Here is a 21,068-nt window from a genome sequence, read left to right as displayed (position 1 = left end):
GTCTAACTGGACTGGAATAGATCTCTTACAATGGTCAAGTGTTACTTAAATGTTTTACTTTTTTTATACATATCAAATTTCACAAATAAATTGTTTTAAAACCCAACTGCTTATTATTCCCACTTAGTTTGTATGAAATGCAACTGGGAGAAAACATTTGGGAACAATAAAAACTATAGATTAAATTAGGGACATACATAAATGCTGCAGACATCAGTAGTTTATTGTTTGTTTAGTCCAAACACATTCAATATGGAAACTCAAAGAATACTTTCCACCTGAAACAATTAAACTAGATTCTACTAGCATATAATGCTTAACACATTACAGCAATAAAGATGGTAATCCATTGTCTTCTATACCTACTAAAGCCAAGATGGTAAAGCCAATTTGGTTGCAATAGTGTCATAAGGATAGAATATTACCATCAAAAAATAAAACAAAATCAGCAAATAACAGTAATGGTAGATGAATATTTTTACTCTGTTTCACTGAGAAGAGGACAAAATGTTAAAAGTCCACAGTACTGCAGGTGAACAATCACCATGTAAACTTCTCCATATGATGTTTTAATGTTTTATTCATGGTATGTAAAGACTGAAGCTGAATGGCTCTTTGCTCTACTTTTCTATTATTACACTTAACATTTGTCATTACTTTTGGTGCCAGAACAGTTTTCATGGATGGCAGGGCAATATCCTGAATTGGAAATTACATATATATATATATATATATATATGGAAACAGAAATACAAGAAAATACGCTTGGGGGAAAAAAAACATTGACAATAAAACAACTGCTTCTTTAAAAGTAGTATTAATAAAGGCTTCAAAACTCCAAAGTAATTTTCTGGTAAGAATTTCAAGTACTATATCAGAAAGTATAAAACTGTTTCAAACAGAAAAAAAAAAAAATCCTTAAGCCCCCCAGAAATGGAAACTATGAAAATCTGTGTCCCCAAAATATATGCAATAGTGCAAGACTTTCCCTCAAACATGGAAGACCTCATTCAAAGGGGGAAAAAGGGACAGATTTTACTCATATTGCCCAGTACATGAAAAACAAAATACATGCATCATTTGCTAGTTTACTAAATAGCAAACAGTTGCATAATTCAGAACCAATTTGCTAGTATGTCAAGTGCATATCTTGTCTGTTTTACAAAGATAGAATGGAGAAGTCTTCCATGCTAACGAGCAGCTTTAAGTGGTCACACTTATTTACCCCACTCCTGCCTGAAACATCAGAAACTGGTATGTACTGACTGCTCCAAGCATAAAATTGGATAAGCTTTGCCATACTTGTGGTTTACTGGAACTTGCTATAAAGACAGACAATAATCCAGCAGCTACAAACTTTGCTCACAGAATTGTTTAAAGATTCATGTAAAAATAAAAGATGTCGTCCCAGACTTAAATTCAGGAGCCACTCGGGTGCTGACATCAGTTCAAGAATTGTGCAAAATGAATGACAGTTCCCTGCCCCCCAAATAGAAAATGCAAACACTTAAAGAGCTGCTGTTCTTTTCTCCGAAAATTGCAGTATCCTCACTTCAGGCTTACTTGCCATTTATAGAATCTGACTGCTTTTAAAATGTCACTAAAAATGTACGTCAAGTTGACTGACTTTTCCAAGCCCTGAAGTGATACGTTTCAACGTCCACATTCAGGCTAAGAGAAAAGTCAACCAGAGACTTACTCAAATAACTGACTTCCTCCTTCCCTCTCCCCACAAACACACAGGACTCCCTCCCTCCCACAGAGAACACAAAGTTGTTAACTGAAGAACAAGATAAATAATATGCTAGTCCATTTTACTGATTTTAAAGATACTGCAATTTTTATACATTTCGATGATTTTTCAACATTTTGCAGCTGTTTGGCTTTGCAGCACAGCAATTCATACACTATACTGTACAAAATTACCAGCAAGACTGGAATGATGTATTAATAGAAGGCACCATCATGCTTATTACATTACCAGAGAACAAAAATACAGTAAAGACAATTTTCACTGTACACAGCTTAAAGAAAGGAAAAAAGGGGAGGAGGAGTGTGTTGAGCAGCCAGCCATCCCTGTACTGAAGAGGGGCAGGTAGAAAAATCTTAGATATGGAGCTACTAAATCTGGTCTAATAGTCAAGACCATCGCATTTGAAGTTCTAATTTTTATTATTTAGTTCATAACTAAAATGATTTCCTTCTGGAATATACTTGTAGTCTTGTTAAGGTTTATGTGTACACACGCTGGTCACAGCAAGCAGATAAAATGCCCTCATCATTTCACAAACTATTTTCTACTGGAAAAGAAGATGAAAGATTTTTTCCCTGTTGCCTCCTGTTGCAGATGTCAATGTTAATGAGTTCAGAGTACCCATTAGTACATTTTGATGAGTGCATAACAAGTTTCTGTTGGTTTGTATTTTTGGGGGGAGCCAAGAAAAAAGGCAAGATTCTCCAATTGCACAAATTGCACTATTTGTGTTCCCAACATTAACAGGCAGAAACAGTAACACTTAAACAAAATGTGCAGCAGAAGATTTTTTTTTTACTCAAAGGACCTGAATTCAGTGGGCATGTCCTTTTAAGTTCACTTTGTCGTAGATAGTTTAAGATATGGTCATTTCTCAGTCCTTAATTCTCCAAGTCTAGATTTATAAATTAACAATGTGAATCCTGTTGTGAAATTGGGGAAATAATGTCCACCTCAATTTAACTGATAACCAAAGATGCTTTTCACATCAAAGAAATGATCAAAAAGGCTGTGTCACATTCCAAAGCCAAAAAAAAAAATTAACAAGAATGCAAACACGATGAATAATGTATCACTGCCAAGACTTTGCCAACAGTGGAGCTTCAGCGACGCTGTCCTGTGAAGCGGCCCTCCATTTGCCCGGTTCCTCTTCCAGAGCCAAGTTTCTGTGCCATGCCACCCCTTGGAGGAGGTCCTCTTCCATCACGATCACGCATCATTCCACCACCCACAATTCCACGTGGACCACCGGGACCTCGATCATTGCGCCTAATATCCCTGCGATCATCACCACCACCTCTGGTTTCTCGCTCTCTTGCAGCTCTTGTTTTTTTCTCTTCCACATTTAAACGTACTTCCCCTCGAAACATAATCGGCTTTATAAAAGAAAAGAAAAATATTTACATGGGCAGGTTAGACAGCAATAGAAATGATTACTCTGAACAGGTAAGTCAGATAAGCATAAGGAATAAAACACTTTTATAAGCCCCCCACCCCCAAGAGATAGGGTCTCTGCTGTCACCCAGGCTGGTGACAGCCAGTGGCACAAGCATGGCTCACTGCAGCCTTGACATCCTGGGCTCAAGTGATACTCCCACCTCAGCCTCCTGAGTAGCTGGGATTATAGGTGTCTACCACCATGGCCGGCTATTTTTCTTTTTTTGTAGAGACAATGTCTCACTGTTGCCCAGGCTGGTCTTGAACTCTCCTGGGCTCAAGCAATCCTTCTGCCTTAACTTCCCAAAGTGCTGGGATTACAAGTGTGAGCCACTATACCCAGCCAAAATTCTTAACATGCAATCTTTCCCACCTTCTTCAGCAAAGCAAGTAACAAAATTTAAAATGATCTGCAAACTAACAAATCTTTATTCTTTGCATAAATACCATTTAATAACTATTTTTAGCTTTATTATTAAAAGATTTTCTATGGTTTTTAAATACCCCAAATTAATATATACAACAGAAATAATAAAGTCTTGAATTATGCCCTTTAAATCACTTACTTTCGCAATTAAGATTCTCTGAACTGGTTCAGAGTCATCAAAAACCACAAAACCAAAATTTGGAAGCTTTCCCCCAACACCCTTGGTATTGATGCGAAGTTCCACAACGTTTCCAAAACCTGTGAAAATATACATTACATCAAGGGTTAAATATTTTTAACAGAATACCTTGATGGCTCTAATTGTTCAGGATGAATATCGTTATCTCCCCGATCGATTTTAAAATAAAACTCGCAAGCTTCTACACACAGTGATAGCCAAGGTACGTTTACTCAAGCAGGCAATCCCCTAAGATACCAAATAGCCTGCCCGCCTGCTGTGTTACCTTTCTGCATCTTTGGTAGTCCTTTCATAAGTAAAGTTAACTGCATAATTTTGGAAAGACAATGTATTTTCTCCTAATATATTGACCCGTTTGCCAAATGAATCCTTTATCTCTGAATTTATGACTGATTTATCCAGCTGTTTCTTCTAAACACTACTGAGCCAGGCCAAATCAACACTAAGCAGTCACTGAGAAACATGTGAGATAAGTCATCTATTCCCTTCTGCACAATTAAGGTGGGTCTGGTAGCTGGACACAGTATAAAGAGAGAAACATTTAAAAAAAATAGTTATTAAAAAAGCTCCATATGCCTCTTGCTTAATTTAAAATAATTTAAAAACTCCCACAGCAAAATAAATCACTTACTCATGAAGAATTCCTTTAGCTCATTTTCATCAATATCATGTGGCAAGTTACCAACAAAAAGTTGATGACTATCTGGATAGCGAATTATTCTACGGTTGTCAGAGTCATTCTGTTCCATATCTCCTCTGCCTGAGAATAGAAATAGAGCAGATACTAAAGTTTACAATATCATAAAAACTACTTCAAAGGAATGAATGTAAAAATCACTTAATATTGATATTCCTGTTTTAGTTTAATAAGACTAGGTGAGCTTCTTGAAAAAGAGGCAAAAGTACTTATTACTAGTAGGTTAGAAAACAGCATGACACTAAAATGTAAAGTGAGGACAATGACTAGGTTGCTAAAATAGCTTCTTCTAGATCTACTGGATTATACAAAAATCAAATATTAGTACTACACGTATTCCTCCTTAACCAAACTGTTGCCATCACCCAGGAACCAAGCAGATTTCAGATAGTGAGGTATAGCTCTACTAAATATTTGCTTAGTTTTTTGAAATTCAAAATTCTTTGGCTTTATGACATTACAGCAATCAGTAAATTTTAACAGCAATCATCACATTTATGCAGTCTATACATATTAGTGTGTATGTATATAGATATACATAAAATCTTGATTCTCCCAATAACACAAGGAACACAGTGAGGAAAACAGGCAATACAAGAATAATTTGTGTAATATTTGACATAAAAGAAGCTCAGAATTTAAGGGTCTCACTCAAGATCCCAAGTTTAATCACTGACAAATTTAGGACTTCTAGTTTGGTAACATATCACTTTAAAAATTCACATTGTAAATGTGATATATACTATCTCCATCTCTCCCATCTCCTCCCCAAAGCAATCTAAACATTCTTACAGAGTTCAAATAAAAGTATTACATGTGTAGCTAACAAGGTAAACAAGTCAAAAATCATGGCAACTTACTTAATACCTAAGAATCAAAATGGGCTTATTGTTTATCTGTGAAGAGATAAGAGTGCTAAGAGAGTAGGTTATTGGCAGCTTGGTTTTGAACTCTTAAAACCAGTGACTGGGCCGGGCGCAGTGGCTCATGCCTGTAATCCCAGCACTTTGGCAGGACGAGTAGGGCAGATCATGAGGTCAGCAGATCGAGACCATCTTGGCCAACATGGTGAAACCCTGTCTCTACTAAAATACAGAAAATTAGCTGGGCCTGGTGGCGCGTGCCTGTAATCCCAGCTACTTGGGAGGCTGAGGCAAGGGAATCATTTGAACCCGGGAGACAGAGGTTGCAGTGAGCTGAGATCACGCCACTGTACTCCAGCCTGGCGACAGAGCAAGACTCCGCCTCAAAAAAAAAAAAAAAAAAAAAACAAAAACAACAACAAAAAAAAACCGTGACAATAACCAAATAAGACTTAAGTCTTTTACACCTTCAAAATATGTCACCATGGCATGTCAACCAATCCTCCCTAAAAATTGGTTATTTGGCCCCAGACACTATTTAGCGGGTTGCTCACATCACATCTTTAAGCAATTTGAGACTATATGGGTCTGTGTATAGAACACATCATAGTTTTTTGTTTAAGTTCAGTCTTTTACAGCCTTACAAATGTTAAATGCTAAAGGCTATAAAGGAGCTGACTCACCTGGTCTTGGTCCTCTAGGAGGAAAACCAGGTCGTTCTCTAGGTCGTTGTTCACGCACACGAGGTGGCTGAGATTGAACTTCCGGTTTAGCTTCGACTCTTGGCTAAAATATAAAGAAAAAAAAAACATTATAAAAAACACTCCACTGGAGAAAAACCAACCAAAGCAACTAACGACAAGTCACTAGCAGACATAACAGTAGTTTTAAGTTTAGAATGTTTTTAACATAGTGTCCTATGTATGAGAAAAATAAATTTTTATCAAGATATTCTGTACCAATCTAGGACTGTAGGTAGCTTTTGTTTTCCCACTTAATGCTGTGTAACTCACAATAAGCTGCTTTTTACAGTCACATTTTTTCATTAAAGTTATATCAACACTGAAATAGCATAAAAGGTATTGCTACCAAAAAAAATCACAAAAATGCAAGATGAACCACTCCATGTAAATACATAAACCAAATTAAAAGCCATCTTCATCTTAGACAAGAATACATAACACATAATTTCTGAAAATCTAATTTGCTATCCTTCAAATGTAACAGTGCTCAGTAGTATTGCCTAAATCTCTGCCCATAATCTTAAAATCAGTATTTTTATAGTTCAAAGTATAAAAATTAGCTTGCTCTAACACCTGAAATTGCTACCTGTAAGGTTAAAATGCATGTTAAAAAAATGACAGAAACTTATAGGAACTTGTATGTAGCATCTCAAATAGTTAAAGTCCTTTAGCTCCCTACTGTTCTTCCTTATGAGAAAAATATGCATTTGAAGTATTGGTCCCAACGATTTTCCTTAACTAGGGGGCTGGGAGTAATAGGACAGTTTAAGATGCCTCCCAAAAGTTTCTGCCAACTGCTGAATTAAACATATAATTATTTTTAAAACAAAATTACATCGGCGTCTGCTATTACCTTTTCCTCAAGACAACAGCATTTTCAGTATTCCCAACCTCTTCAGACCTTCTACTACCCAAATATTTATGGTCCAAGGAGAGACAAATATATGAGCCTACAAAGGATGCTGAAAACACCCAACAGGATATGGAGAACATGTCCTCAACTCAGAAAGCTAGTAATTTCAGTCCCATCTTTAAAGATGGTCATCTCCATGTAATCCCAGCACTTTGGGAGGCCAAGCCGTGCGGATCACCTGAGGTCAGGAGTTTGAGACCAGCCTGCCCAATATAGCGAAACCCAGTCTCTACTAAAAATACAAAAAATTAGCTGGGTGTGGTGGCAGGCACCTGTAACCCCAGCTACTTGGGAGGCTGAGGCAGGAGAATCGCTTGAACCCAGAAGACGGAGGTTGCAGTGAGCCAAGATCACGCCACTGCACTCCAGCCTGGGCAACAAGAGTGAAACTCCTTCTCACAGAAATAAATAAGTAAATAAATAAAAAAGTGGTCATCTCTGAGGACCTCAGTCCATGCAGTGGCTCAAACTCTTTAATCATTTATATAACAGATATTGTAATTTACAAGGACAAATTCTGACACAAAAATGCTTCCTTCGGCCAGGCGCGGTAGCTCATGCCTGTCACCCCAGCACTTTGGGAGGCCGAGGCGGGCAGATCACCTGAGGTCGGGAGTTCGAGACCACTCTGACTAACATGGAGAAACCCTGTCTCTACTAAAAATACAAAATCAGCCGGGTGTGGTGGCACATGCCTGTAATCCCAGCTACTAGGGAGGCTGAGGCAGGAGAATCACTTGAACCTGGGAGGCGGAGGTTGCGGTGAGCAGATCATTGTACTCCAGCCTGGGCAACAAGAGAGAAACTCCGTCTCAAAAAAAAAAAAAAAGAAAAGCTTCTTTCAAAAATGACAATTTAATGTAAATGATTTCAGCCACTGTAACCAAAAGGAATATTAACTCCTATGCTAACAGTTTAACCAAGTTTGCCTGCCTCTTCCTAAATTCTGTTTTCCTCTGTCAATGTCCTATTCCCTCAAGATGAAGTTGCTTACCATATTCTAGAATTCTACTAGTTATATAACTCTCTCCAGGTTTTGTTGTTATTTATATGTATTTACTCCTATAAAGTCTGTATCTTTTATTTTTTTAGAGAGACACAGTCTTACTCTATTGCCCAGGCTGGAGTGCAGTGGCACAATCATAGCTCACTGTAACCTCAAATTCCTAGGCTCAAGTGATCCTCCTGCCTCAGCCTCCCAAGCAGCTGAGACTACAGGCACGCCAGTGCCCAAGGCCCATATCTTAACTTACTTTTACATCACCCAAAGAACCAAGCACAGTGCTATGAGACATAGATGTTCAGTAACTATTTGTTCATTTAAATTAAATTACATTTTTAGTTCTCTGACCCAAAACATGCAGGATAATGTTCTATGTCTGACAAAGATACGTAAGTGACAGCCCTGAGACCACCGCTATCTGTATTTGGGGTTTAATTCTATATAATAATTTGATGCAAAATGTGATGCTGAAAAAGGCAGTTATTTAGAAACTTCAACTAAGGGGGCCTAAAAGCATACTTCAGTATGAATATAAACAGAATTAGAGAATAAACGTACTCTGTCAAAGTTTAATAAAGTGAGTGTATTACTGGCAATTAATAAAAACACTAAATGCACCTTTATTACAAAATTTAAGAAAAACCTTAGACTCATTCAATCCAAATGTTATCAAAGAACTTGAGGCCCTGGTCTTGACTGATTTAAATTCTTTTCAAAACAGATTATCAAAACACGAGTAACTACAAGTAGCAAAATAAAGTTCTTCCTTATTCTTTAAGGATGAAAATTAAAAACAGATAAAGTTAAATATTAATAATTTCCAACATCTTACAAATAATTCATGCCATTGATTTAGGAATCTGACTTTAAGTAGATATCTGATGATGCCAGTTCAAGAAAAATACAAGAACAAAAAGCTAACACTGTCCCTTTCAGTAACTGATTGACATATGTTAACTAAGTCAGCTGCATACTTATAATTCTTCAGGTCTCCAGTTTCATGATTAAAACTAGTTTTTCTGAACAGATAAAATGGCCAATATGCCACACAGTAGAGGGCCTTAAAATTAATTCCATGCAACCAGAAAGTATGATCAAATGACAAACCCACAAATGAAGGTCAAACAGAATATGAAGTAAGTACAGAACCATCAAATCAAGTCAATAAAAGCAGGTATAACCACAAATAATAAGCCCTTCAACTAAACATAAGCTTTGTAGGTGAACTAGTCAATTTCCAGACAAAATCTTTTATTCAAGAAATTAACTTACCTACTTCTAAGTTAATGCCTACCAATACCCTGGAATTAACTTCCTTTTATCAATAATCTATGTTCAAAGTACAAGGAAATGAATACTACACAAAAGTAACAAACTAAAATTGAAGGATTATTAAATCAAGTAGAAATATCATGAATCCATTTTAAGTATAGCCTAAAGACATTAGAAAGTTCTTTTAAAGTTTAAATTCTAAACATTTAAAATTTTTGTTTTATTAAAGGGGTGGCATAGGAAATACAACTTCATTTCCTACAACTAACTTCAAAAATATATTTAAGGCAAACTACTTGAGATAAATATGAAGGTATTTTTCTGGGCAAGAGACTAGGATTTAATCAGGCACGTCTTAAGAGTCCTCTTTGATGCAAATACAGATAAGATACATGACTCTCCAGCAAGGTGCTGGAGAATTGCATAAGGTTTACATGAGGCTGGGCGCAGTGGCTCATGCCTGTAATCCCCACCATTTGGGAGGCCAATGCGGGTGGATCACTTGGGTCAGGAGTTTGAGACCAGCCTGGTCTACATGGTGAAACCCCGTCTCTACTAAATATACAAAAATTAGCCAGGCATGGTGGCGGGCACCTATAATCCCAGCTATTCAGGAGGCTGAGGCAGGAGAATCACTTGAGCTGGGGAGGTGGAGGTTGCAGTGAGCTAAGATAACGCCACTGCCACTGCCACTGCACTCCAGCCTGGGCGACAGAGCGAGACTCTGTCTCAAAAAAATAAACGTTTACATGAGCCACATATGGACTCATGTCCAACTGCATGACTTCAAAGCCCAACCCTACTATGTACATAAATGTCTGTGAGTTACTCTAGACCTCAATTTTTTGATCTCTAAAACAGAAACAATAGTACCCACCCTGACAGGGTGGTTGTGAGGATTCACTGAAAATGAACAAAAAGTGCTTCACACAATGCTTGGCGCATATCAAAGGCATAAGCACTAGCTATTTTAACTTTTAACTGTTTAAACTCTCTGAAATGAAATAATCCAAAGGTTCCAAATCCAAATCTGATAGGAAATGAAGATTCCAAAAGAAGGGCCAAAAGTTATTTATTGGGTCTTCATATGGGTAGAAAAGCACAAACAATACTGCACAAACTAATTTCCTTTGTTAAGATGGAACTCTGGGTGACCATCTTGCATAAGGGTAACCACGCATTTCCTGAATACCCAAATGAAAAAAAAAAAAAGTATCATGGGCGTATTCTACTTTTATGTAGCTGATTACGTGTCCCAACACCAAAAAACTAAAAATTACTACTTTTAAAACCTCAAAATTTCACTGCTTAGAACATATAAAAGATACATTTATATACTAACATTTCAAACATAAATTTTCTAGTGGAATGAAGTTTAATGCAAAATGTAGGGAAAAAATTGGACACCCTTTATATGCTGCTAAACTTAATTAGAATTTAGTTCATTCTAAACTAAATCTAACAAACTTCTTAGGTAGGCAGTGTCTTATTTTCACATTTTTGAAAGCTCTGAAATGGGTAAGATGACAAACAGACAAAAAGCAGAATACTAGAATGATCAGTTAAGGTGAACACTACAGTCATAAGTTGGTACAGGCTTCAATTAAGTGGTGTGAACCACTTACACACTGAGAGCTTAGGCAGCGTATGTTAAAAAGTTTCCTGGTTTTTTTTTTTTGCTTTTAAAAAAAAAAAAAAAAAACGCTTCTTTATTACTCCACACTACTTTGTGCCTCTCCGAATTTCTTACCTAAAATATTTTTGCTAAATAGAATTTGAAGTTTTTGAAAAAAGAACATTCTTTTTGTTATTTTAAGAAGCCTTTTAAATGACAATATTATATACTGGTAAAAACCAACTTAATCTGTATTTCACACACCCAAACCCCAAATACCACCTATGTAGATGATGAATGGAGATTTGACATTAAAATGGGTGCACTGACATATAATACAAGTTTTTTGTATATTTAATCCATAATTTCTGATTGACTCATTTTTAAAAGTATTTTAAAAATAAGCAATTGGCAATGTAACAAGGATACAATCCAATGTGTTCACAGATTGGTTACCTGTGAGACTGGTGCTTTAACATGGGGTGGAATTCCAGAGGAAGAAACAGTACCACTAGGAGGCAGGTTTTTACTGGTCACTGAAGCCCAGGAGAAAGCCTGCAGGAAATGCAACAAACCTAGACTACTAATCATGGAAAACCACCAACATTCCTATAGGGAAACTTCCAAATATATATTTTCTTTTCATTTCTAAACTATTGCTCTATATTGGAAGACTCCTAAAAGAAAGGCACACACACACATGCCAGTCTATGTGCCAGCTTTCAAAATCTCATTATGCAAGCTTATTTATAACTTTTGTCTGACTACTAAGTAAAACCATAAGCAAGTTCCTACGTACTCTAAGTAGATGAGCAAGTGGCAAACAAAACCACTAACAAACATGCTAGAAAAACCTGAACCTAATAGAAACAATTTATTTCCCCTTTGGGGGTAAGATAGGGTGTGTGATGGTGTTAACGGGAGAGGGAAGGATAGGAAAAAAGAGAGTATTAGCTGGAAACTCTGACATTCACAAATTGAACAAAGAATCTCCTCCTATCACCACTGAAATATACTTTAACCTTTGACTTTGAAGAAAGATAAAAGAAGTTTCAGGTAGGCTTACATGATACACTAAGGATGTCACTCATCTTTCCAAGATAGTTTAATTGGTGTAGAAAGGAAACTGATCCCATTTAAACCACAAACAACAGGTATCTCTTCTTTTAATTATAGACCAACTTGTTTAAGTTGGGAAACTGCATGATTCCTGGTGTATCTGTGCTCAGAGAATTTAATACAGAATGAAAGAACAACTGACAGCTCTATACATGGATCCAAATAATTTCATATAAGTTACTAAACAATGCATACAGACAAGGATTCATCTTAAGTTATAAGTTTCACTCTTAGAGGGGTATTTTGCAGGGCAGGGAAACAATAACATTTTCTCAGGTAACAAACCCCACAGCTTCTTTCATATACATAAAATAATTTACTAAACAATTTAACATAATAGAAAAAGGTCATACTTCATTAACAGCACCAAATTTGAACATGTGATGTTGTAAGTCTAAAGAGTTCTTTGATCTAACCTTTGGTGGTTCTTGTGGCAGAGAAACAGGTTCTGCCGGAGGAGGAGTAGTAGATTTCTCCTCTAGTTCTTCTAAGTTCTTCTCCTCCACTTGTGGTTTCAGCTCTTCAGTCTTTGTTTCAGATTCTGGCTCAGGTTCAGGTTCATGAGAGGATTCTTCCAAAGGCTCCTCTATGCCATTACTACAATAAAATATTTAGTTCACTTTTTAGTGGTAGTTCAAGTAAGAAAAAATTCAATTTCTCTCTAATCCAATGGGTGTAACTAGTTATATGCCAATAACTTGTTCTAGATCTACAAAGTATTCAAAGCAAAATTCCAAAAAGAGCTATAAGACAGAAGGAATAATACTCTCAAGTAGCAGTTCTTTAACCCCACCATTTCAAAACTGAATTACTAAGAATGTTTACTTTAGTGCTAACTATAAACCTTATCTTTTATAAAAATAAAATGCTTACTCTGTGTTGTCTTCAACACTCTACATAATCAGTAAGGAACCACTGTTTTGGTGCAAGCCATGTTCAATTTTTGTATTAAATAAAACCATTCTTTCCAAATTTCTTGCATATACACAATAGGTACTCAAATACTGACATAATAGGTGGTTTTATCAAGAATTTACTTTCAACAATAATTCTAGGAACAAAAACCACCTTGCTGACATAGTTCAGACCAAATTTAACCTTGCAAATAGTATGCTTACGTCACAGGGTGAGCCTCATAGTAACCACTGTTAGCATTTTCTTGCACAGGTTCAGGAGATGGTTGTCTTTCTTCTTGTTCCTCTTCTACTTCATCTTCTGATTCTGACAATACATAATACAGCACATCTTTTTTAAAGAGGCTTCACAATTTCTAACGGACATATTTTTAACATGTTTAAGGAAGTGGTATGATAGCAAAAAAGAAAATTTGACAATTTTCTTTCCTTTTTTTTTTTTTGAGATGGAGTCTTGCTCTGTTGCCCAGGCTGGAGTGCAGTGGTGTGATCTTGGCTCACTGCAACCTCCGCCTTCTGGGTTCAAACGATTCTCCTGCCTCAGCCTCTTGAGTAGCTGGGGTTATAGGTATGCACCATCATGCCCAGCTAATTTTTTTTTTTAAGTAGAGATGGGGTTTTCACTGCATTGGCCAGGCTGGTCCCGAACTCCTGGCCTCAAGTGATCCACCCGCCCTGGCCTCCCAAAACACTGGGATTCCGGGCATGAGCCACCGCGCTCGGCTCCCCCAATTTTTTTTTTTTTTTTAATAACAAAGGCATTCAACTACAATATCCCCTGTTCTCTCAAAAACTGGAGAGCAAGGATGAAGCTTAATATTTATTGTACTCTATTAGAAAAAAACAAATCTTTTAGTAAAAGGAAAAAAGTTATATTAAAGCCACAATTTAGCTTCCTTTGTCACATATATTTAATAGAGCAATAATGATAAACTAACCACTGTACATCAATGGAAGATCAATTAAATAATTATGGCATAGCCACAACATAGACAGCCAACAAAGACATATTACATTAAAAAAAAAGGAAGCTTTGAGTCAGTGTAATTCCACATTTATAAAAATACATGTTGCCAAGTATAGAATCCAAAAACCTTCTCCAATAGGCACCAAACTTGGTTATCTACAGAGGATGAGACTGAGGGGAACCTTTTTCCTTGACATCCAAATTTTGTATATTTTCAAACAATGGACATCTTTTTGTAACAACGACGACAACAACAAAACCATGAAAAAAGGATGTTTGACACAGTTACAATAAAGAAGCAAATTTCCGTAGATGTCATACTTATAGAAATTAGTCCATAAAGAGTACCAACAGAACCCTTCTATCTTCATATCTTCAAAGTAACCTCACCTTCATCAAGTTCAGGCTCAGAATCACCAAACACTTCATCTTCATAACGAAACATATCATTGTGAACATAAAATTTATTTGGAACAGATCCCTATAGGAAACAACATTTATTCCATAAATATCCAGAAATCTGGTATTATATAAAAGAGCAAATTACATGGCATACACAATTTCTCATTTTAATACTAGAGATCTTGACTCAATATAATTTTCCAATGCTGAACATGCTATGATGTTTATATAAAATAAAAAGGTCACTCAAAAAAACGTAATAGCAAAACTCGCAATTACTTTTGCACCAACCTAGTAGAACTCAAGAAACAGCTATTTAATAGAAAAGAAACCAAAAGAACTTTTCTATTTTGTTTTCAAATGTAACCTTTCAAATATACCAATATATTTTTTGTATTAATGTAATCTTAATCATCTATTTACAAACTTGTATCAGTATTTGATTTTTAATTCCAAATAGTCAAAGCACATGTACACACACGCACTCACTCAAACAACAGGTCAAACACAAACTCCCCAAAAATAACAATATGCAAATCTAAACCTATTAGAAGAAACCTCTGGACACTTCAACCAACTAGCAACCATATAAATGAAAACTAAGTGAAATGAGAAACTTACTTCAGGAGCCAGAACAAAGGTTTGCATAAACTTTCTTTCTGGTTGTCCACTGTTAGACAGCAAACCCATGACCTGGACAACTACTCCATCACTCAAGGTTGCATGAGCATCCACATGACGAATTTTAGTATGACATTCACTGAAGTTCAGAGATAATACTTTGTGGTGTATATCCTTTATTAGGGAGGGAGGGAAAAATATAAACTCTGTGATACTGCATTACCTACACAATAATATTACCTACCCTCATTGATTTCCTTACAACTCTGCAATATTAACTAATCTTCCTGAACTGAATCCAACGACCATGCTGTGCATCACTGCCAGAATGATGCTCCTAAAGAAGAAATCACAATAGCTCTCCAATATTGTGCAGTAATCTGGGCTTTATACAGCTTTCTCCCACTTTTCTGTAGTAAGTATTTGGTCATTCTCACAAATTGTGTTGACTGCTCCTTGAACTTACACATAATTTTACTGTGTGTTTGCTGATGCTATTTTTTGTCTACTTATAATTCCTTATTTGGTAAGGCCAAATCTTGTGGTCTCACATCCTCTACACAAAGTCTTCCTTCCCTGTTAGGCCATAGGAAACATACATTTCTGTGCATTCCTATAGCATAGGGTTTAGCTCAGATTTGTATAAACTTAATACACTGTCTCAACTATCTCATGTATAAAATACATCAATGATATAAAACATACCATTTTCTCCTTTGTAGCCATCGTAATATAACACCATGTTTCATACAAAAATGATGTTTAAGAACTCAAGCATGTTTGACAATTATTGTCAAACTGAGCAACTACTGACAATTTATGCTGACAATTACTGTCAAACATAAATTTCAGTTACCAATAACAATCATATTGGGAGAAAAAAAAAAAAGCCGGCCGGGCGCGGTGGCTCACGGCTGTAATCCCAGCACTTTGGGAGGCTGAGGCGGGCGGATCACCTGAGGTTGGGAGTTCGAGACCAGCCTCAACATAGAGAAACCCCGTCTCTACTAAAAATACAAAATTAGCCGGGTGTGGTGGTGCATGCCTGTAATCTCAGCTACTTGGGAGGCTGAGGCAGGAGAACTGCTTGAACCTGGGAGGCGGAGGTTGTGGTGAGCTGATATCGCACCACTGCACTCCAGCCTGGGCAACAAGAGCAAAACTCCGTCTCAAAAAAAAAAAAGAAAGAAAGAAAGAAAGAAAAAGCCATGGACACAAGAAGGCTATTTTTTAAAATCTCCATCTTAACACAAAATTTCTAAACTACATATGAAATTGATACTTACATTTTGGCCATAAACAGCTTCCTGGGGCTTTCCACTAGCATCTACTCCACCATGAACATAGGAAGAATTCCTGCCATAAAACCTGCAAAACCATAATTGATGATTAACACTGAATTGTCAAGAGAAGCCTAAGAAGCAGAATTCTGATGTCATAGACTAGGTTCCGGATACGGCTCTGTCACTAATTAGTTGCGTAATCTTGGACAGGTAAGTTACTTAAGGTCTTCAAGTTCAGCTTCCTTGGTTATAAAACTGGAACAGGAACTATTCCATATGGTTGTTGTAAGGATTAAATGACTAATGCACACAGAAGGCTTAGTTTATCTGGCACAGTAAGTAGACAATCATTAGATATTCACATCTATTTTTTGTTAAGTGGAAAAATCGGATATTTTTGATGATTTAGTACATTCTAAATACAGATGCTATAGTAATTGACCCTGTTTTTTTCTTCAGATACAAAGACTCAGCTACCTAGATTTGTTTGGGAATCAGAGTTTAATACTGTATCCAGATCTCCAAATGATTACTAATTCTAAAGGCTTAAACTGTTTAGATTTAAAATAACTGAAATAATTCAGAGACCAAGTCTAAAATCCAAAATTACGCCAGCATCTAATTTCTTTTTAATATTTTTGTACTGTTCTTAAGTATGTGTAAATTAGTCTTTTATTGGCATTATCCAAAGCAATTAGAATTAACATCTTTCTAAATTAAGCTCAAAGACGTGAAGCTAATTTTTTCACAATGAAAACACAACTCCTATAGTAATAAAACATGTAAGAGCTTCCTTTATGCTAAGCAATGTTTTTAGTGTATTATGTGTACTGATTCACTTAACTTTCTTAACAATCTCATGAAGTGCTATTATCTAAATAAACAAGCTGAGGTTCAGAAGAGGTTAAATTAACTCCCCTAAGGTAATATACCTATCAAGTGGGGCACCCAAGATAAGAACCTAGTCAGTCTAACTTGAGAGTCCATGCTTTTAACCACTACTCTTATCATTAAACTATTTTCTCTCATGTACTACTGGCAATGTTTTCTACAGAACAGTTTGGCTGTGTGTGTATACACATGAAAAGCCTCAGAATGATCATCTCTTTGATGCATTAATTCTTCCAGGAAAGTATCTAAGAAAATAACTAACTAGCAACGTGCACAAATAATGCATGTTTCAGGATATTCATTAGTGTTGCTTACCACAAGTGGAAAATTATAACAACCTGAATTTTCATTAAGAAAGAAATTGGTCAAATAAGCTAGGTCTAAAACAGAAGTCGGTTACTGTTTAAACATGATGGTGTAGGGCCTTATTGTTTTAAAATTTGTTCTTGGTCACTAAAGAAAACAAAAAACCCTGTATCATGAAAAGACCAAATTTCAGATATCAAAAGGCCCTATTAATTCTGTATCTTCCCCCAAACTCCCTCACATACATTGTCATAAAAAAATCTTTATTTTTACAATTAGAGAATGACATACAGTTATTCATTTTGCATTTATTTGAGGGGAAGATACATGTTAGTTACACTTTATATATACTACATTCTAATAGAATGGTTGGGGACACTACTCAAAACTGGGCCTGAATACTGGCTATGGTTAGCTTGTTTACTTACTGAGTGATCCTAGATGAATTACTAACCTCAACTGTCTAATAGGTAGAGAGCTAATAAAAGTAACTTCACTTTAAGACTGTCATAAGGAATACATAATATACATACGTAAAGTAATTACAAATAGAGCCAAGCAAACAGTAAATATAAAAATGCCTCAAGTAAAACAGATTACACATGTTCAACAGAGCAAGACAAATTGCTACTAAAATGCTAATTAAGATGACCTACAGATAAAGGAATTTAAGTCTTTTAAACAGCCTTTCTCACAGTAAGTGGCAATATATTTATCCTTAACCCATCTGGCCAGTGTGTTCTGCAATACTTACAAAGTCTAATTCTTGTAAGAGTTTCACCTATCTTCTACTTGCTAAGATACACCAAGAAGAACAAAAATTAAATACTACCCATAATATAAATCAATTTCACTTCAATCTCTGGAAAAAACAAGCCTACAGATGTCCACCTCTTGTTAAAACAGTAAGGTTATTACTGCTGTTTTACAAAGGAATACTATTTTACAGATTAGAAGAAATACAAATTTTCACAGTATAATCATTTAACTGATTCATCCCCCAACACTGTTTGGGAGAACTTTAAAAAAAAGATTTAAGCTGTTGATTTCAAACTGCATATTGGAACCCATTAGTTGGTCAAACCCAAGATATGGTCTTTTGAGACGAAGCCTCACTCTGTCACCCAGGCTGGAGTGCAGTGGCACGATCCTCGCTCACTGCAGCCTCCACCTCCCAGATTCAAGCAATTCTCCTGACTCAGCCTCCTAAGTAGATACAACTACAGGCGCCTGCCACACACCCGGCTAATTTTTGTATTTTTAGCAGAGACGAGGCTTCACCATGTTCGCCAGGCTGGTCTCAAACTCCTGACCCTCAAGTGATCCACCTGCCTCAGCCTCCCAAAGCGTTGGGATTACATGAGTGAGCGAGCCACTGTGTCCAGCCTCATGTAAACCTTATATAGTTCTCCAGCACCTGCCCCCAAAGTTTTTTTTTTTTTTTTTTTTTTTAATGAAATAAAGGTCGGGCTTGGTGGCTCATGCCTGTAATCCCAGTACTTTGGGCAGGCAAGCTGCAAGCTGGGAGATCGCTTGAGGCCAAAAGTTTGAGGCCACAGTGGGCTATGATCATATCACTGCACTCCAGCCTGAGTGACAGAGGAGACCATGACTCTAAAAATAAAATACTAGAGTACATATAAGAATAAGCGTGTGCATATATAGATATGAAAGTGTTATGTACCAGAATATGACATAAAATGTTTTTATTACTGTGAGTTGCAGTTAAAAACACTTTTTGCCATCAAATGAATAAAATATTGAATACAGTTTAGACATGTTTACAAAGATATTGTCAGATAATGAGGAGACAGGAAATGCAAAATATATATAGTCATACCCAAAAAAAAGTAGATAAAAATACCAAATTATTTGTTTAAAATTTACCTGTGTAAATATTCCGGAGCTTTATTCAGCAAAGTATAATATTGCCTCACAAACTCCCGCCCTACAAGCAGCGGACTGGGCTTCTCCATAACCATTTCTTTGCTGCACAATGTCAAATGCTGAGGGAGCAAACACAAGAATAACTATTAAAAAGTCATCTTAGTCATCAACCACCATGAAATAAATTTTCTTTTTAGCCAAATTTAGCCGTGGGGAGTTGTATACCAATTTTAGTGACACTAATGTTAATAAGTTCTGATAACCCACTACCATCAGACTAACCTGCAATAATTTTTTTTTTTTTTTTTTGAGACGGAGTTTCACTCTCCTTGCCCAGGCTGGAGTGCAATGGCGCAATCTCAGCTCACTGCAACCTCCGCCTCCCGGGTTCAAGCGATTCTCCTGCCTCAGCCTCCCGAGTAGCTGGGATTACAGGCATGCGCCACCACACCTGGCTAATTATGTATTTTTAGTAGAGACGGGGTTTCTCCATGTTGGTCAGGCTGGCCTCGAACTCCTGACCTCAGATGATCCGCCCGCCTCGGCCTCCCAAAGTGCTGGGATTACAGGCGTGAGCCACCGTGCCCGGCCTAACCTGAAATAAATTTTCTTAGTCATACAAATGGGAACAAAATTAATGCCACTATTAAAAAGCAACTTACAACAAATAGCAAAACAATACATTCCTAACTACTATCCATAAGGTAACCTCCAACATTTGTGTCTCCCTTTCTCTCTCTTTCTTGATTTCCCTACCCTTCAGTAAAGGGAAATAGCATCTTTGTTCAATTTCTTATCCCCAGGAGGTCCAATGCTGCCTCAGACTACGTACAAGTCCTTCTATTCACAGTGCCTTTTTCCTTTGGGGACCAAAATCTACTACATTCCTGGATTCCAGTGGTTTTATCCTAGGAAGCAAGACAGAGGGCACAAGTTAAGACTCAGAGATAACACTCATGGCAAAGCACCATGACTTGTGTTTGTATTCTCTTTCCTTCTGGGAATTAAGTTCACCATTTTCAAAATGGTAACAATGATTAATCACCAGCTATAACTTCAGTACTTAGAGAGAATCATTTTTTACCTTTGATATTATGTCTTTCTTTCCACTAATTAAGCATCTAACTACATGAGATACTGTTTATAATAAATGAAATACTCTGGTGAACAAGATAAGTCTCTAGCCCTCAAGGAGTTTATAGTCTGTCAAGAAATATAAACAAGCAAACTGGAAACTTAACAGAATGGGTTAGGTGCTATGATAATGTGCCTCAAAGTTAAAACCAACAAGAACAACTAACATGAAATAAATACAATTTCCTATTTTTGTCTTCTGAGACAGGGTCTCGCTCTGTCACCTAGGCTGGAGTTTAGTGGTGCAATCATGGCTCACTGCAGCCTCAACTGCCAGGCTCAGGCTCAGGCTCAGGCTCAAGCGATCCTCCCCGCTCAATCTCCTGAGTGGCTGGGACTATAAGCATGCACCTGGCTAATTTTTTAAAATTTTTTAATTTTTATTTTTAGCAGAGATGAGGTCTTGCTACAATCCCCTGACTGGTCTCAAACTCTTGGCCTCAAGTGATCCTCTCACTTCAGGTGTGAGCCACAAACAAAACTTATCATTTACTGTAGGAATATAATCCCCAGGGCCAGGTACGGTGGCTCACACCTGTAATCCCAGCACTTTGGGAGGCGAGGCGGGTGGATCACAAGGTCAGGAGTTCAAGACCAGCCTGGCCAAGATGGTGAAACCCCA

General features: G+C 36.8%; 1 protein-coding gene across 17 annotated transcripts in view; it reads right to left on the bottom strand.

The window, feature by feature from the left end:
* Nucleotides 1–202: 202 nt before the first annotated feature.
* Nucleotides 203–21,068, bottom strand: part of G3BP2 (G3BP stress granule assembly factor 2) — an 80,785-nt gene continuing 59,919 nt past the window's right edge. For 6 of the 17 annotated variants that reach the window (XM_024356111.3, XM_054682994.2, XM_054683000.2 and 3 more), the window contains 10 exons: nt 19,313–19,431; nt 16,232–16,313; nt 14,946–15,119; nt 14,313–14,403; nt 13,160–13,262; nt 12,458–12,638; nt 6,060–6,162; nt 4,448–4,576; nt 3,757–3,875; nt 203–3,129 (listed from right to left, as the gene is read on the bottom strand). In XM_024356111.3, the coding sequence (XP_024211879.1) occupies nt 2,857–3,129; nt 3,757–3,875; nt 4,448–4,576; nt 6,060–6,162; nt 12,458–12,638; nt 13,160–13,262; nt 14,313–14,403; nt 14,946–15,119; nt 16,232–16,313; nt 19,313–19,407 (1,350 nt within the window). In that variant the 5' untranslated portion in view covers nt 19,408–19,431 and the 3' untranslated portion in view covers nt 203–2,856. Of the gene's footprint in view, nt 3,130–3,756; nt 3,876–4,447; nt 4,577–6,059; nt 6,163–11,378; nt 11,478–12,457; nt 12,639–13,159; nt 13,263–14,312; nt 14,404–14,945; nt 15,120–16,231; nt 16,314–19,312; nt 19,432–20,068; nt 20,221–21,068 lie in introns of all 17 variants that reach the window. The other 11 variants (XM_054682988.2, XM_054682987.2, XM_054682989.1 and 8 more) reach the window with 3 other exon arrangements.

The sequence above is a fragment of the Pan troglodytes genome, chromosome 3 (genome assembly GCF_028858775.2).
Source record: "Pan troglodytes isolate AG18354 chromosome 3, NHGRI_mPanTro3-v2.0_pri, whole genome shotgun sequence".
Lineage (NCBI taxonomy): Eukaryota > Metazoa > Chordata > Mammalia > Primates > Hominidae > Pan > Pan troglodytes.
Note: the sequence above shows the minus strand (reverse complement) of the source record. Positions and strands in the feature narration are given on the sequence as shown.